General features: G+C 37.4%; 1 protein-coding gene across 1 annotated transcript in view; it reads left to right on the top strand.

The window, feature by feature from the left end:
• LOC125649417 (usherin-like) overlaps positions 1 to 18,572 on the top strand; it is a 170,648-nt gene that overhangs the window by 18,664 nt on the left and 133,412 nt on the right. Inside the window, exons 14-30 of the mRNA XM_056166208.1 lie at positions 1,192 to 1,341; positions 1,741 to 2,232; positions 2,525 to 2,727; positions 3,204 to 3,446; positions 3,624 to 3,768; positions 5,184 to 5,411; positions 6,427 to 6,558; positions 7,921 to 8,049; positions 9,027 to 9,152; positions 13,518 to 13,814; positions 13,930 to 14,355; positions 15,008 to 15,232; positions 16,474 to 16,554; positions 16,845 to 17,030; positions 17,165 to 17,278; positions 17,645 to 17,814; positions 18,433 to 18,562. Of these exons, the coding sequence (XP_056022183.1) occupies positions 1,192 to 1,341; positions 1,741 to 2,232; positions 2,525 to 2,727; positions 3,204 to 3,446; positions 3,624 to 3,768; positions 5,184 to 5,411; positions 6,427 to 6,558; positions 7,921 to 8,049; positions 9,027 to 9,152; positions 13,518 to 13,814; positions 13,930 to 14,355; positions 15,008 to 15,232; positions 16,474 to 16,554; positions 16,845 to 17,030; positions 17,165 to 17,278; positions 17,645 to 17,814; positions 18,433 to 18,562 (3,477 nt within the window). The remainder of the gene's footprint in view (positions 1 to 1,191; positions 1,342 to 1,740; positions 2,233 to 2,524; positions 2,728 to 3,203; positions 3,447 to 3,623; positions 3,769 to 5,183; positions 5,412 to 6,426; positions 6,559 to 7,920; positions 8,050 to 9,026; positions 9,153 to 13,517; positions 13,815 to 13,929; positions 14,356 to 15,007; positions 15,233 to 16,473; positions 16,555 to 16,844; positions 17,031 to 17,164; positions 17,279 to 17,644; positions 17,815 to 18,432; positions 18,563 to 18,572) is intronic.

Raw genomic sequence — 18,572 nt, 5'->3', positions numbered from 1 at the left:
GAACAATCTGAGAAGTGTTCTAGTACACCCAAACAAACAGTGAACAATCAGAGAAGTGTTCTAGTACCCTAAACATACAGTGAACAATCTGAGAAGTGTTCTAGTACACCCAAACAAACAGTGAACAATCTGAGAAGTGTTCTAGTACACCCAAACAAACAGTGAACAATCAGAGAAGTGTTCTAGTACACCCAAACAAACAGTGAACAATCAGAGAAGTGTTCTAGTACACCCAAACAAACAGTGAACAATCTGAGAAGTGTTCTAGTACACCCAAACAAACAGTGAACAATCTGAGAAGTGTTCTAGTACACCCAAACAAACAGTGAACAATCAGAGAAGTGTTCTAGTACACCCAAACAAACAGTGAACAATCTGAGAAGTGTTCTAGTACACCCAAACAAACAGTGAACAATCTGAGAAGTGTTCTAGTACACCCAAACAAACAGTGAACAATCAGAGAAGTGTTCTAGTACCCTAAACATACAGTGAACAATCTGAGAAGTGTTCTAGTACACCCAAACAAACAGTGAACAATCTGAGAAGTGTTCTAGTACACCCAAACAAACAGTGAACAATCAGAGAAGTGTTCTAGTACACCCAAACAAACAGTGAACAATCAGAGAAGTGTTCTAGTACACCCAAACAAACAGTGAACAATCTGAGAAGTGTTCTAGTACACCCAAACAAACAGTGAACAATCTGAGAAGTGTTCTAGTACACCCAAACAAACAGTGAACAATCAGAGAAGTGTTCTAGTACACCCAAACAAACAGTGAACAATCTGAGAAGTGTTCTAGTACACCCAAACAAACAGTGAACAATCTGAGAAGTGTTCTAGTACACCCAAACAAACAGTGAACAATCAGAGAAGTGTTCTAGTACCCCAAACATACAGTGAATAATCAGAGAAGTGTTCTAGTACCCCAAACAAACAGTGAACAAAACTATTCTGCAGAGCTTCAAGTTTTACTGTGTTTCACAAATCTTAGATGAAATTACCTACTATTTCAAGATTATAATTGATAGGGTCTTGATACATGAAGAAAAAAATGATAATAATGCAAATTCACTGATTAAATTATTCAATTAAATGATTCTGTCATTTTGCTTCTTAATTGAGTGCACTGAACAAAGGTTGATGAGATTCTAAATGTTTGTTCATAATAAATGGTTCTGTTGAAATTTTAGAACCGGGTCAGCAACCTCCACCAGAGCACAGACAAAACAGCTCCACGGAACTCTGGCTCAAGTGGAAAGAACCGGACTACCCTAATGGTGTCATCAAAGAATATAGGCTGTTCAGAAATGGAACTCTGGTCTTTACTGGCAACTCAACAAGTGACTATACTATCATATATATAGATATCATCTGTATTATACACAAGCACTGTGTTTCTTTTAATTTTTACAGGCATCAGATTTATTTACTTTCCAAAATGAAATTGTATGGCATGTAAATTGTTGACTAGCAGTCATTTAACCTTTCTTTTTATAAAGCTTTAAAAATTTTGGTCCTACTCAACCACAAAAACACTGAAAATTGGTGTTGATTGAATACTGAAGAAAGCACAGTGTAATACCGAATTATATTACATGGATGAAAATTGGTGTTGATTGAATACTGAAGAAAGCACAGTGTAATACCGAATTATATTACATGGATTCTCTGTGTGTTGGTAGATATGCTAACAGTATTACCAGTTTATATTATGGATTCTTGTGTGTGTTTGTTGACAGATATGACTTATCAGGATTCGAGATTGTCACCTTACACAAGATACACCTACATTGTGGAGGCCAACAATGATTTTGGATCCACCCAAAGCCCTCCTGTGACCTTCAGAACTTTACCGGGGCCCCCCACAGGAATTGTCTACGTGACAGTCAGTGATATACAGGCTCAGTCAGCAAAGTTTGCTTGGATATTCCCTGCTAAATTGAATGGACCTCTTGCTAATTTTAGCCTTGTGACACTGAAGCCGAGCCAACCTACAGTGAGACAGCGACACTGGACAGGGGTAGACAATAAGACAGCCATCACAGGCTTGGTGCCCTTCACCAACTATACAGTCTACATTGTCACTTGTAGTGAGGGAGGGTGCTTGGACAGTTGGCCACTCATATTCAGCACCAAGTCGGCCCTTCCAACAGGAATGGAAGCACCTGTTGTTACCACAATATCGTCATCCAAGCTAAATGTCACATGGAAACCACCGGCTCAATCTAACGGTAATCATTTATTTGCTCTATCAGCATCCCGTAAATCAGGAAATCTTCACCAGAATTATTTTCACTAGTTTATAGGCAAGAATAAACCTATGTAAGTGATTGTAAGTGATGCATGTAATAAACAAAAGCAACAGAAACATTGCGAGAACATAATTTTTCTGAGTTCTGAAAGATCTCAAAGAAAAACCTAAAATATTTTATTTGTTGTTTAATATATGTGAAAGAGTTAAGCTGTTCAGTATTTCTCTTTACTTCTAAATAAATTCTGGTAAATGTACTTTATCAATTATAGGAATTATAATATTCTATGAACTTTGGATGAGAGGCGCTTTGAAAGGTGATGGAACCAGAGATCCTATAGAAAAAAGAATATTTCATCCGAGTGGGCAGTACAATCCCCGTCCAACTTTGTCCCCACAGGAAATAGTCCTACCCCCTCCAGCTACAAACTTTTTGGTGCAGGGTCTGGAACCATATATTGTGTATGAGTTTCAGGTACATCAGAGTGATACCTAACAAATCCACTGTCATTGAATCAGAATCAAGTTTGGAAAGTTGTTCATTGACAAAGCATTTTACACTATTAAAGACGTATTTAATTCCACGGAGTCATAATTACGCGGTTTTTCACATTTGGTTTGATCCGCTGGTACGAGATTCCGCTGAATTGCTAATGGCTTACATGGAAATAGCTAACATACTTGAAGTCCACTGGTATGAAATTACACGTGTTATATGATCGCAGACTTAGTGGAAATAAGTACCGTAAAAATGTATGTTTAGTTTCTTTATTTATCAAAAGAACAAATCTTATATTTAGAAATTTTAAAAAAAATATGAAATAAAAAATATTTTGAAGGGTTTGCTAATATTTTTAAAATTTTGATTCATTCATTATTGAGTGTTCTCATGAAAATATATGGTCTGCAAAAACAATCAAAACCAATTTATTTATGAAAACTCTCATATAGGTCCTAGCTGAAAATGATATAGGAAAGACGGCCAGCCCCTGGGTATCCCAGAAGACTGGAGAAGCCACGCCCATCTCCACCCCCACCCCAAATGTATATTCCGTGAGCCACACACAGCTGGAGTTGCAGTGGAAGCCTCCCTCTGAGGACCAGGCCAGGGGAATCATCACGACCTACAAAGTGTATTTTTACACCCAAAATGACCTCAACACTAACCCTTACGCACCACCTTACATGTGGAAGGTAGGAAGCTATCTTATTCCTCGACATTATAACATTGGCTTAATCTTGTTGAGGCTGACTGTCCAGGAAAACATTCTTCTGGACTTGAAAATCGCTTATCTGTTATGCACAGCAATTTGTTTGTACATTTACCATGAAGTCACTTTGTAGACACCGTGCACATTCTGATTTTTTCAGCTGGTCAGTGTATCTGGTGGTGCCTCGCGGTCACACATGGTAGGAGAACTGAATGCTTACCAGAACTACACATTCAAACTAGGGGCGTGTAACTCGGAGGGATGTGTTAACTCCTCCGACACCTATGGAACTACACAGGAAGATGGTAGATTTTATGCTATATAATAACATCACCATCTAAGAAAGTTTAGCCTGGTTTACTGGTTTCACCTTTGCTTATCTGTCTGTCTATCCATCCATCCAGAGTGGTTTCTGTGCTCTAAGTAAAATATCCTTTGATTTAGATGATACTACTCAGACATGAGTTTATGGTTCCCTATGCTGATTTTGGGCTCAGTAGATCAGGATCATGGTTGATATACCAGTATTTGTCATACATGTATTAAGCTCTAATCTTTCATTTCATATGTAAGTAACTCAGAATTTAGATTCAATTACTGTCAGTTATGTGAAACATTTTTAGCTCTCTGGAGCTTTGAGTGAGCTTTTTTTTTTTTTTTTAGCTCTCTGGAGCTTTAAGTGAGCTTTTTTTTTTTTTTTTTTAACTCTCCAGAGCTTTAAGTGAGCTATTTTTAGCTCCCAGGAGCTTTAAGTGAGCTTTTTTAGCTCTCCAGAGCTTTAAGTGAGTTATTTTGTTCACCTTTTGACTGTGCGTCTGTCTGTAAACTTTTCACATTTTCATCTTCTCCAGAACTACAGAGATATTTCAATCAAACTTCACACAAATCATCCATAGGTGAAGGGGATTCAAGTTTGTTCAAGTGAAGGGCCATGCCCTTATCAAAGGGGAAATAATCAAGGAAAGGCATGAATAGGGTGAGGTCATTTAAAAGCCTTCTGAAGAACTAATGGGCTAGAAAAGTTAATTTACATGAAAGCTTCCTGGTATAGTATAGATTTAAGTTTGTTCAAATCATGCCCCCCATCCCACCCCAGCATAGGGTGGGGCCACAATAGGAGATCAAAGTTTTACATGCAAGTACATGTATGTATAGGGAAAATCTCTAAAAAAAAAAAAAAAAACCTTCTCGAGAACCACTGGGGCAGAAAAGTTGAAATTTACATGAAAACTTCCCGGCATAGAGTAGATTCATGTTTATTTAAATATTTCAATGAAAAAAAAAACTACTGACTTGCAGTAGGCTAAATCAAAGTTCTCACAACTTTTTGATGTTTGTTTACTGCTGAGCTGAATTCACACACTAGAGGCTGTCACAAATCAGCCACTAAGTGTAGTCTCCCAATAGAGTGCTTCTTACCACAAAATTTACTGTGCATTTATACGAAAGCAAACATCTCGAGAATTCTCTTTCTGGGAAGTGTGCAATGCAGGCAAATAGTTATTCTTTCTATTGAACTTGGACAAACCATTCTGAAAATAGAGCATCTAGAATCTTGTCCCGGTCAAACATTGTTCTAAAAATAGAACGTCCAAATATAGAACATCTAGAATCTTGTCTGGGTCACAGATTCTAATAAAGTACAATTGTATTACACAACATAATTACCAGGGGTGAAAAGCTGGATGTTTTATAAGAGTATTACCGGTACACTTTTCAGTTCCAACTGGTCTGTTTAAACCCAAGTTCTTCAGCATGAATTCCAGCATGATTCGCTTGACGTGGGAGGAGCCTTTGGACCCAAATGGTCCTGCGCCTTTGTACTCCGTGGAGAAAACTGTCCCCTCTCTGAGTTACCCCCCTATGGTAGTGCAGGGAACAAGATTCCCAGGGGGAGGGTACTACCTGTTCCCACCTGAAATTATCCCACCTAATGTAGCATTTACAGGTGAGTCACTATTGTCACAATAAAGTTGAAAGATATGTTGTCAATCTCGTATAGGTAAATTGTTAGATGTGTTGTTAATTAAATGTTGGATTAAATTTCACATAGGTATATTATGCTCCAATTTAATTTACTTGATATACACTGACAAATTATAGTTACTTACAATTTCTCCCTCCCCTCCCACTGTAGGGTGATGCCTGACACACACACACATAAATTTGCCAATGTCTAGTAATCTTTACATAACCCAAAACAAAGAATGGGGTGTCTTTATTTATTCCTGTAGATATTCAACATATATCATTCACATTTCACAAAGAAATCATTCAATATTTTTTTCATGACTCAAAGATTGAGAAACTCAAGATTGAGGACTGGAATTGTATTTTTTTTTTTATCAGATCACCTGAGTAAACTCAGTTGGTCAGCACCTGTCATTGTCCACCGTGCTTCATTCGTGCATTAACAATTTAGAATTTTCAACTTTTTCCTGATAACTACCATTCCAAATCTTTTCAAATTTGGTATGAAGCATTTTTGGACAAGGGGGACATAAATTGTAAATTCCTACACCCTTTGGGCCTTAGGGATGGGGCAAAAACTACCAAAAATTTACCAATTCATCTCTACAACCACATATCTGTAGGAAAAATACCTAAATACATAGTGATGTAGAGCAGGAAGACCTCAACCAAAATTGTAAAATGTCATGATCCCCATGATAGAGGTTCTGACTGAAGGGTGGGACCAAACTTGGCATATAGTATTTATGTGTAAAACATGCTTGGTAAAATGAAAAGGTTGGAGCTATATGGTTAAAAGGACAAGGTTATATTATGGGGGTGGGGGGGGGGGGGGGGGGGCAAAGGTCAATTTAGCCATGATTGGATTAGGTCATAATTGTGGGCCTAGTATTTCACAAACATGTCTTGTTAAAGTTGGCTGTTATGTTGTGATTAATATCAAATGATAAAAAGCAGTGTATATTTGTAAACAAGAATTTTCCTGTTTCTAGGAATACGGTTTAAGTTTAAGACAAGGCAGAGGAATGGTCTTCTGCTCTTCGCGGCATCAGCCGGGAGACAGGATGAGTTTCTAGCTCTGCAGTTCAAATCGGGGAGGCCGTGGTTTGTGTTTGATCCACAAGGTTAGTTTGACAGTTTGTACCTGTACTTATTCTAACTTTCTGTTTTGAATCTAGCAGATCAGGTGCCATATGGTGATATTATGAATGATGGTACATTTATCAGAATGATGACAGGAGCGGGTCAAAGATTGTACAAGTCAAATTGAAAATACATACCGTATTTTGCCTAATATAATATACATGTATTTACTACACACATCCCTTTTTGGACCTGAAAATTGGGGGGGGGGGGGGGGGGGGGGGGATGATTGCAGTTTGTGCACTGTGCAGCAAAACTTTTGACCAAATGATAATCTTTTCTTAATAGTCATGTACAACACAGTAATTTTCACTGAACAATTTGTGGAAATAATGTAAATTTTCAATAAAGCACAAGAATTTGCAAACCATGCAGCAAAAAGTTTGAATTAACGGTAATCTTGACTTTATGCATTGTGGAGATCTTCAGTGAATATCTTCTTGGAAATAATGTTAATTTCAACAAAGCACAGGCTTTTGTTGCATCAAAGGTAATCAGACTTGATGTTGATCAGACTAACAATTAATTGGGCCTAAATAGCCTAGCTACATAATAAATAGACTATTCAACAAGTGTGTGTCATAATAAACACACAACCAAAGCTACGAAAAATGATGTACAATGGTGTGATATATTAACCCTCTCATTAATTATCGCGACAAAGCAATGGCTTTAATGGCAGCATAGAGGATGTAAATGTATATGTCTCGTATTATCATGGCATTTATTTTATGCTTTACTTTAACAGTTCATGAAATACAATTAATTCATAAACCTTAAAGTAAGCTTAACTTTTTTTATAAGTGACAAATCATTTTCCAAACCTTGCTTTGTTTATTTATTAGCATGTGGCAGGGATTTTTGTAAACATCTCTAGGCCTAAATATCTATGAATGGTGGTGTAGAATTATAGAAGTCGTAATTATTTACAAATTATATATTTTTTTAAAAAGTATCCAATTTTTTACGATTTCGTATTCCTGCAATAATTTTTTAGAGATTGATTTTCGCTTTTGAATACAGGTGAACAACGAGAAATAGATGTATTTATTTACAACGCAATGTCTGTAGGTCAAATAATATTGTGGTATAATGAAATTACCTGGGGAAAAAATATGGGTTAAATACCTATTGTGTAATATGCACCTCTTTATCACAAAATAAAATGATGGAAGAAAGGTGCGTATCTGGCAGGATGTAAATAAGCTAGCTTGATTGTTGGGATTGTTGGATTGCATTGTTATCATAACTTTATAAACAGTACTGTCTGGGATATTGAAGATGTTTTAAGTATAGTCTGGGGATAGTTTCAAAACTTTAGATAAACCTTCATATTGTGACAGATTGTCCAACCTATGTGGAGATTGACCCTTATGCTGATAATGACCGTTCGTATACTGATGATAAATGGCATAGTCTGATCGCAATACGGGACAATGAGCTCTCAAGAATAGAGGTTGACCAGTACAAAGGTCAGGTCATGCGTGACGGGTGAAGCACGAGTTTGCGCAGCATGCATTTGATGCAGTGTGTGGTGATGTGGAAAATTTAGTAAGCAAGAATAAATGGATGTATCTGGTTTGGAGGAATCTCAACATTTTTATTGGGCAAAGGGAATAGCTTTCAAAGATATATACAGTTGAACTTCGTTATCTGGAACACTGATATCTCGAATACCATGGATATGTTGAAGTGATTCAGAAGTCCCAACCACTTACTTAAGTATTTTACCCTCGATATCTCAAATCCTTGGATATCTCAAAGTTTTTTCTTGGTCCCATCGAGTTTGAGGTAACGAGGTTTGACTGTATGTGAAATTGTCTTCCATTTATTCTTGGCATGAAACTGATATATTGTAGTGCATGCAACTGGCTGCCTGTCAGAGTAACGTTAGTACTTAGTCATAGAATGTGAAAACTGGGAACGCAAGAGACCGCGCTATACAAACAGAATAAAGACTGGGCTATGTAATCTCACAACAGACTGCATTATACAAAATCAAATGTGTAATCTCACTACAGACTGCGCTATATAGATTTAAGCGTGTAATTTAGCTCACTACAGACTGATACAAATTTAAGCGTTTAATCTCAGCGGACTGCGCTATATAGATTTAAGCATGTAATTTAGCTCACTACAGACTGCGCTACAAACGTGAAATCTCGCTACAGATGGCGCTATACAAATTCAGATGTGTAATCTGCTTTTATTCATTTGGATTGAATTGCAATAGCCTGGAAGTCCTCATTCTGCACATTTTTGCTTTATGGGGAAAATATTCTTGGAGTTTTCGGTGTGGATAGTGTGTGCAACAACAGTTGATAAAATTTTACCCTACAGTTTAGCTTTATATAAGAAGTTGTGCTGCACAGGGATCCCAGTTCCCACATTGCTTATGATATCTCAGAATGTGTCACTTGGTTTTGATTCATTGCACTGTTCATGACAGGGTGTCCCTCGTTTGTGACGCCGACCAATGACGAAGGCCTGCTCTACAGTGACTACCGCTGGCATGAGTTGATTGCCACACGTGATGAGCGAAAAGCACACCTCTCTATTGATTCTATTTGGCGAGGTTTGGCACTTGGATAATTTCCTTACTTTGTAGTCTCTTGTGTGTTAATGCAAACAATTGTCTTCACCAACTGCACACAATTCACACTGCATGTAGTTTAAAATTCAGTGATATATTACTCGATCTCACTCCATATCTATAGAAACATGATTGCATAACATTCCCGTGCTTTGATAAGTTAAAGCATTACCTGAAGTTATTTGCAAATGAGCTAGACATAGGAAGCAGTGAAAGGAGAAGGTAGGTAAAGCATGGCTCACATCATAGAAAGAAGAAAGTAGATAAAGCATGGCTCCCATCATAGAAAGAAGAAGGTAGATAAGGCATGGCTCCCATCATAGAAAGGATAACTTTTCTTGATTGTATTTTGTGTTGCGTCCATTCAAGAATTTTTCACTCTTGTAGAGACGTCACCAGCTTCAGGTGAAGTGCCACAAATTTTGACCTCTGCGTGATGCTTACACCTGTAGCAGTGAGGGTTCTTTATCGTGTCAGTGCTTACCATGACACAAGATGTCCATCATTTTAGGTACAAAAGATATAATATAATGCCAGGGCTTGATGAAGGAATAGTCACTACCTATGTAAAATGTCTTTAGGTTTAATGCAGTGCTGGGGTTGAGAATTGAACCGGGGCCTCCTGGTTGTGAACACTCTAACCACTCGGCTACCATGACCAATAAAAAGAATATGGTAGATCTAAAGCACTGTTCTCAAATAAAAAGGATAAGGTAGATCTAAAGCACTGTTCTCATAAAAAAAGAATATGGTAGGCTTATAGCACTGCTCTCATCAAAGAAGAATAAGGTACATTTAAAGCACTGCTCTCATTAAAAAAGAATATGGTAGGCTTATAGCACTGCTCTCATAAAAGAAGAATAAGGTAGGTTTGGGTGGAAGGCTCTCATAAAAAAAGATAAGGTAGATTTAAAGCAATGCTCTCATTAAAATCAGGAATAGGTGGATTTAAAGCAATGCTCTCATCAAAGGAATTAAGGATAAGATAGATTTAAAGCACTGCTCTTGTTACAGAAAGGATACGGTAGGTTTGAAGCACTGCTTCCCATTGTATTATCCAGCTGATCATACCCTTCCTTCCCTCCTAAACACTACACACTGTAATCCATAGACTCCATTGCTTTACTCCATTTGTACATGTAAATCTGTGGCCTAGATCAGTAAAGTTCATTTATTATAGTTAAATGATGGTCATTTGTATGTGTTAAAGTCTGTGGCCTAGATCAGTAAAGTTTATTTATTATAGTTAAATGATGGTCATTTGTATGTGTAAGTCTGTGGCCTAGATCAGTAAAGTTTATTTATTATAGTTAAATGATGGTCATTTGTATGTGTAAGTCTGTGGCCTAGATCAGTAAAGTTTATTTATTATAGTTAAATGATGGCCATTTGTATGTGTTAAAGTCTGTGGCCTAGATCAGTAAAGTTCATTTATTATAGTTAAATGATGGCCATTTGTATGTGTTAAAGTCTGTGGCCTAGATCAGTAAAGTTTATTTATTATAGTTAAATGATGGCCATTTGTATGTGTTAAAGTCTGTGGCCTAGATCAGTAAAGTTTATTTATTATAGTTAAATGATGGCCATTTGTATGTGTTAAACTCTGTGGCCTAGATCAGTAAAGTTTATTTATTATAGTTAAATGATGGCCATTTGTATGTGTTAAAGTCTGTGGCCTAGATCAGTAAAGTTTATTTATTATAGTTAAATGATGGTCATTTGTATGTGTTAAAGTCTGTGGCCTAGATCAGTAAAGTTTATTTATTATAGTTAAATGATGGCCATTTGTATGTGTAAGTCTGTGGCCTAGATCAGTAAAGTTTATTTATTATAGTTAAATGATGGCCATTTGTATGTGTAAGTCTGTGACCTAGATCAGTAAAGTTTATTTATTATAGTTAAATGATGGCCATTTGTATGTGTAAGTCTGTGACCTAGATCAGTAAAGTTTATTTATTATAGTTAAATGATGGCCATTTGTATGTGTAAGTCTGTGACCTAGATCAGTAAAGTTTATTTATTATAGTTAAATGATGGTCATTTGTATGTGTAAGTCTGTGGCCTAGATCAGTAAAGTTTATTTATTATAGTTAAATGATGGCCATTTGTATGTGTAAGTCTGTGGCCTAGATCAGTAAAGTTTATTTATTATAGTTAAATGATGGCCATTTGTATGTGTAAGTCTGTGACCTAGATCAGTAAAGTTTATTTATTATAGTTACAGTCCCTGAAATGTTCTTCTTTCCCACTTGAACGGCGAACGCACGGTGAGTGAACGCTGAACGCACGGTGAGCGAACGCTGAACGCACGGTGAACGAACGCGGAGCGAACGGTGAACGAACGCAGAGTGAATGGTGAACGCAATTTGGTGAATGGTGAGCGAACGCAGAGCGCAAAGTGAACGATGAACGAACGCTGAGCGCACGCTGAACGCAAAATGATCTATTTACTCGGAATGTTTCGGTTTTTTCCCTGGGATTTTACTTATTTCATAATCAAGTAATAAAATATATGTACATGTATATTTCATCAATTAATAAAAAATTAATAAAAAATGAAATAAACCGGAATCGTGATACAGCATATTTGAAAGTTTTGGATATATTCAATGTAATATATTTTTGTGCAAGTACCGAGTATACATGTATATATTTCATGAAATTATTGCAAATTGTACATTAATACATGCAAAAGTCATACACAAACAAAAGGAAATTTCGTATGTACATTGTGTGTACCATTACATGTACAGATACATTTAATTCATGGGTATAATATATATACAATGCATGTGAAAAGGAAAACACTATAGTCTACATGTGTAGCGACATCCAGAATTCACAGGTTTTCAGGTATGGCTTCAAAATCGTTTGGGATACCCGTAATTAACAAACACCCCCAAAAGGAGTCAAGATAGATGCAGTAAACAAACAATACGGACAGTATACCCTGTGTCAACACTCCTAACAGTATTAAATATTCCTACTTACATTTTGTGTCATTCATTTGTCGCAGCTACATCGACCCTAGGAAATAATCCTAGAATTTATGCACATGTAAGTACAAAACTTACTATTTTTATTATTAATGTGACCATAGATTGTAGTTCGATCGAGCAATATTTGTATAACATTTAAAGGCTAATGCAGAAACGTACAAGATAAACAATTACATCTTTGCATTAAGGACAAATGTTACAAAAGTTTCAAATTTGGCAAGAGTAGTAAATATCAGTTTATTGACAATGTCTTTCATAAATATAGGCGTAAAATAGCTATATCAATTTCACATTCTGACACGTACATACGGTAAATGTACATTATGTAGCATCGTTTGTTTTTATTTTTCAAAGTATGGGAGGGGTGACTTGTTTAAAACTCATTTCAAGCAATGCAAAATAATTATAATAATTTGTGCTTTTGCCTAAACTTGTAAATGCTAAATAGTAAGAAAGTCTCCTTCCACTCTTACGCACACGTTCAATTTTTATTTTCCCCTTGCTATCAAGATTGGTCCTTTCACTATGGTGTTCTGAATGACAATGAAAATTAAGACTGAACGATGAACGAACGGTGAGCGCACGCTGAACGCAAAACTGTGAACGGAGAGTGCACGGTGAACGCACGCTGAGCGAACGGTGAACGCACACTGAGCGAACGGTGAATGCATGCTGAGCAAACGGTGAACGAACGGTGAGCGAACGGAAAAATGGTAAAGTAGAATGTTTCAGGGACTGTAAATGATGGCCATTGTTTGGAAATTTTCAGAAACAAGTTTGATAGGAGTGATATTGATTCAGAATATTTTGGTGACTTTTGAAGATTTGAAATTGTTGATTAGGTTTGATACAGGTGAAATGATACATCTGCATGTAGAAATTGTAATCAGTACAGTAGTGATCTTTTTGTGTGAACTTTTTTTTGTTTGAAATAAGAAATTCATGGCCAAAATGAAGATTACCAGCATGCATGTATGACATCATATTCACAATGTTTGGTCTTTGTGAATATGTAACCTTTGACAGAAAGGTTACATATTTGTGTGGCCTTGACATTGTGAAGGTGGCATGACACAAGACAATCTGCATGCTAAGCATTGATACTGATTAGAACCTCAAAGTAATTCTTTAAAATATATCATAGCAGATGTAATAGGTAAATTGTTTAAGCAAAACAAAGTAATGATTTGTTTAGGAGGACTCTACAAGTGAGTTTTGAGACTCTCAGATAATATAAGAACCAGTTGGTAACCATTCTGGATAAACAATTTATACTGTCATTGAATTACTTGAAAGATATCATTAGATTTGCCAAGAAGATGAGTAATTGTTGATTGATGTGTGACAGGCACCCGACAGAGCCTCTGTACTATGGGAACTGTGATTGGTCCCAGCACTGGGGTTTATGTGGGGGGATTGCCTGCTGATTTCATCATCCGGCGGGAAGACCAGGACAACCGAATTAAGGTAACTCGACAGTCCTTCCAAGGCTGCATGAAAGACATTCAGATCCTACAACAAATGTACCCAAAGGAAGTATGGAAGACTTTGGACTGGGCAGACGCCAAGGCAAATGAGCTGACCTTTCTGAACTGGGAGGGTTGTCCAATTAACCTGGAGCCAGGGGTTCATTTTATGGGTCAGGGTAGGAAAATTTTTCTGAAAAGTACTTAGTCACCTAATGCAAAATATATATGGTGTGTAAACGATTTTTTGTTGTTGAATACATTTTAACCCAAGTTTTGCATTTTTGTTATAAGGTTATCTGTCCATGTTAAGCTCTGTTTGGCAAATCCACAATAAATCCACCTTGAAGTTCAACTTCCGGACAGACCTTGCGAGTGGCGTACTGTTTTTTGCCCGAGGTGGGGAAGGGATATACTTCTACATAGCCCTCATTCAGAATAGTCTGTATTTCGAGTTTTCCAACGGAGTCGCTACTGGGGGCGTGACCTTTCAGCGTCCTAATCTCAAACTCTGTGACGGAAATTGGTATCGTGTGACGGTAGTGAAAAATGGCCAGGAAGCAACAATTGTGATTGATGGATACGGACATGAGACAGCAGGGAATTCGTCGCACGTTTTGGTAGTGTCAACATCAGGTGAACTCTTCATGGGGGGAATCCCAGAGATGTCCGAGGCACAGCAATTTATAAAGAGGCATGACCTAAATATTCCTCTGGAAGGTTTGTACCAAGACATTACTCCCCAGGGCATCAGAACAGGGGTTCAGTTCATTTATGCAGACAAGCTTGTAAACCTCATGAGTATACCAACCAATTCTTTTTGTTCCAATACAGTCTACTCCACTTATATTGAACTCATATTGAACTAAAAATAAATCCTCTGTAACTTTATATGTATCTAGTTCAACATCGGTTATATCTAACTTTGGATATAATGAACAATAGTCAGGTCAGTCCATAGCTGCAGAACTTTGGATATAAATTAACAATTCAGGTCGGTCCATAGCTGCAGAACTATAACTGATGCTGAGAGAATATTTAGATAGATCAGATATCTACAGATAAGCCCTCTTTGAAAACTGTAAAAATTCATCACATTTTGCTGTGATGTGTTGAAACTTACCTATAAAAGAATTCTAAATTATTAGCTCACCTGAAAAGACCTTATGAATTTGACCTTGGAATTTGGGTGGGGGGTGTCACAAACACATTTTAATTTACATCAGTTCTTGAGTGTGACTGTCTGTGTGATATAAAAACTGTGATGAAATACTCTATATATATATATCAACCAATTTAGGACTATAGTAATGATAACAGCTAGTCCTGCAGAAAATAATACTTGTCAATCACTGAATGTTTTCTTTTCTAGGTTTTGGAGGTTGCATTGCAAGCATTGTGATAACCATGTTTTACCCCTATTATATCAACTTCCCCTTAAATGTCATCGAGCATTTACAGAATTTGGAGAATGTCAACATGGATGGATGTACCCCCTTTAATTTGCCAGACGACTCGTGTAAGCGCGATATTGTAGGAAATGTATTCAATGGGACAGAGAGAGAGTTCATAGACAATGACCTGCAGCCATACTCTGGTGAGCAGAATTCATGTTCAAGTTCCGTTGTAATTCAGTCTTACAAATCACACAGGTTAATCATTCTTTTGTCATTGAGCAGTGAGAGCCTTAAAGTTCTTGCTCCGTTCTTAGAGGGCTCTATAGTTTTCGCTATGTCTGTCTACAGTAGAGTCCTAAAGATTCCTCTCTGTTCATAACAGTTTTCGCTCTGTCCATTTGTCCATAATGGAGAGCCCTATAGTTATACCCCCCGCAACAAGTTGTTGGGGGGTGGGGGGTATACTGGAATCGGGTTGTCCGTCTGTGTCTGTCCGTCCGTCCGTCTGTCCGTCCGTCTGTAGACGCAATGGTTTCCGGGCTCTAAAGCATTATCCTTTCCACCTACCGTCACCATATCATATATATGGACTACCCATGGGATGAAGATGATCCCTATCGATTTTGGGGTCAAAAGGTCAAAGGTCAAGCGCACTGGACATTGAAGTAGCAATATGGTTTCCGGGCTCTAAAGCGTTATCCTTTCCACCTACAGTCACCATATCATACATATGGACTACCCATGGGATGAAGATGTTCCCTATCGATTTTGGGGTCAAAAGGTCAAAGGTCATGCGCACTGGACATCGAAGTAGCAATATGGTTTGGTTTGTCATGCCATTTGTTTTTTACACTCAGAAAAGAGGTAGTTTATACCTATTACCAACACCCTTTGGGAGATTGGGGTAAGCGGGGGGTATTCTTAGTGAGCATTGCTCACAGTACCTCTTGTTTTCATTGTTCACATCTGCATCGAATTCATGAGGAAATGGCTATCAATACAATTGGTCAAGATATGGAAGGCAAAAATAATTGAATTGTAAATATTATTGAATGACTATACACAATATTCATGAATATTCTGGTATCAAATATAGCTAATTTCACCGCGAGTTATTTTCCCCCTATTCAGTAACTAGAAATTTTATGGCAATATCATAACCAATGAGAAAGGCTGAACTATAATTGAAATATCAAAATTGTATACGATACAATGGTTATGTATAACAGTCTTGTAAAATGAACCTTACTTTAAAGTCATTTGTACTAATGGTTTCTGAAAGACACTGAATTAGTGAGATGATGACAGTTACACTGAATTAGTGAGATGATGACTGTTACACTGAAACAGTAGACAGGGTCCCTGCTGAGTGGCCATGCTGTTCTTTATTGAACGATGGGTATTACATATGTGGTGATTATATGTGGTTAATTTGTTTCAGACTATCTGTATCGCGTACTTGCTAGTAATGATGCTGGTACAGGACTTAGTCCATGGGTCTATGGCAAAACTAAAGAAGGAGGTAAATATTAAGTGGTTTTTAAAAAATAAATAAAAATTAAAACATGTTTTGTTTCCAGTTGGGTAATAATCAATTTTCAGTTCTTTGACAAGAAGTGCTGCATAGACACTAGGAAAATTTAAGCACTTTCATTTCAGAATTTTACAGCCCCTATTGGAGTAAGTCCCCTTACAATGTGAAGGTCCTGAGGGGGTTTGATATTTTGTACTATTTTACAGCCCCGATTGGATTAAGGTTCCCTTACAATGTGAAGGTCCTGAGCGGGTTTGATATGTTGTACTATTTTACAGCCCCTATTGGAGTAAGGTCCCCTTACAATGTGAAGGTCCTGAGTGGGTTTGAGATCTCAGCTTCTTGGTATCCTCCCCAGTCTTCAGCGGGGCTCCTGTCGCAGTACGTATTGCAAGCCTACAACAGAGACAAACCGCAGGAAGCACCGGTGGAGACCGTCTTCACTGACACAGCTGTCTACAGTGGTATAACACAGTCTATTTGCCTGTCCTGTCAGTAGCTTTTTAATCTATTTACACAGGATGGTTAGAAAAGTTAACTGTCTAATGAATGTTTGTCCTGATATCGAGGAGCATTTCAGGATTAAAATGTTTTACAGGTCGTATCACTACAGCAATACCGCACACCAACTACACAGTCAAGATTGCCATCTGTACAGGCGGGGGCTGTACAGAAAGCACGGACGGAGTCTCCATCACTACGTTTGAAGAAGGTTAGTTTTACCCCCCATAAAAAAAGAGAGCAGAAAACAGACAGCATCCTCAAAAGAAATGCACTGAATATATTAACTCTACATGTGATGAATCTACATTAAACATTGGATGAATCTACATTAAACATTGGATGAATATACATTAAACATTTGATGAATCTACATTAAATATTTGATGAATCTACATTAAACATTTGATGAATCTACACTAAACATTTGATCATTCTACATCAAACATTTGATCATTCTACATTAAACATTTGATGAATCTACATTAAACATTTGATCATTCTACATTAAACATTTGATGAATCTACATTAAACATTTGATGAATCTACATTAAACATTTGATGAATCTACATTAGCTCCAGGGGAAGTATTTGCACCTACAGCAGAAGCAGGCACATCTTACCTGCTTGTCAAGTGGAAGACACCGGGCATGCCCAATGGCATCGTGACAGGTTACTTCCTGTATAAAGATGGAGTGGAAGTGTACAGTGGAGGAGGCTACTTCTTTAACATCACAGGACTCCAGGTAAACCACATCACAGACCTCCCAGTACATAACAGTTATAGACAAACCACATCACAGACCTCCCAGTACATAACAGTTATAGACAAACCACATCACAGACCTCCCATTACATAACAGTTATAGACAAACCACATCACAGACCTCCCAGTACATAACAGTTATAGACAAACCATATCACAGACCTCCCATTACATAACAGTTATAGACAAACCACATCACAGACCTCCCAGTACATAACAGTTATAGACAAACCACATCACAGACCTCCCAGTACATAACAGTTATAGACAAACCACATCACAGACCTCCCAGTACATAACAGTTATAGACAAACCACATCACAGACCTCCCAGTACATAACAGTTATAGACAACATCTTCAGCATGCAATACATTGTAAATCCATTATCATTATCAAATAGCATTAACCCATTGTGTAACAGTATTATGCTTGCAAGTGCATGTACATAATTGGGTCTGGGGTATTGTATACAAATACATATACTTTATAGGTTATTGTATGCATGCATCATTGCTGTAAGGGTATGTACCTGTGAAAACTCAGGTCCCAGGATTTTTTTTAGATGACATTGAGTTTTGACTTTCTGTCTATTCTCAGGTGTACACAGGTTACCAGATAACTGTACGAGCCTGTACCAGAGTGGGGTGTACTGACGGACCAACTACCACCCTCAGTACTGCTCAACTCTCTCCTTCATTTATGGAGGCCCCCTCTCTTGTTGTCCTTGGTGAGCTCAA

The sequence above is a fragment of the Ostrea edulis genome, chromosome 5 (assembly GCF_947568905.1).
Source record: "Ostrea edulis chromosome 5, xbOstEdul1.1, whole genome shotgun sequence".
Classification (NCBI taxonomy): domain Eukaryota; kingdom Metazoa; phylum Mollusca; class Bivalvia; order Ostreida; family Ostreidae; genus Ostrea; species Ostrea edulis.
Note: the sequence above shows the minus strand (reverse complement) of the source record. Positions and strands in the feature narration are given on the sequence as shown.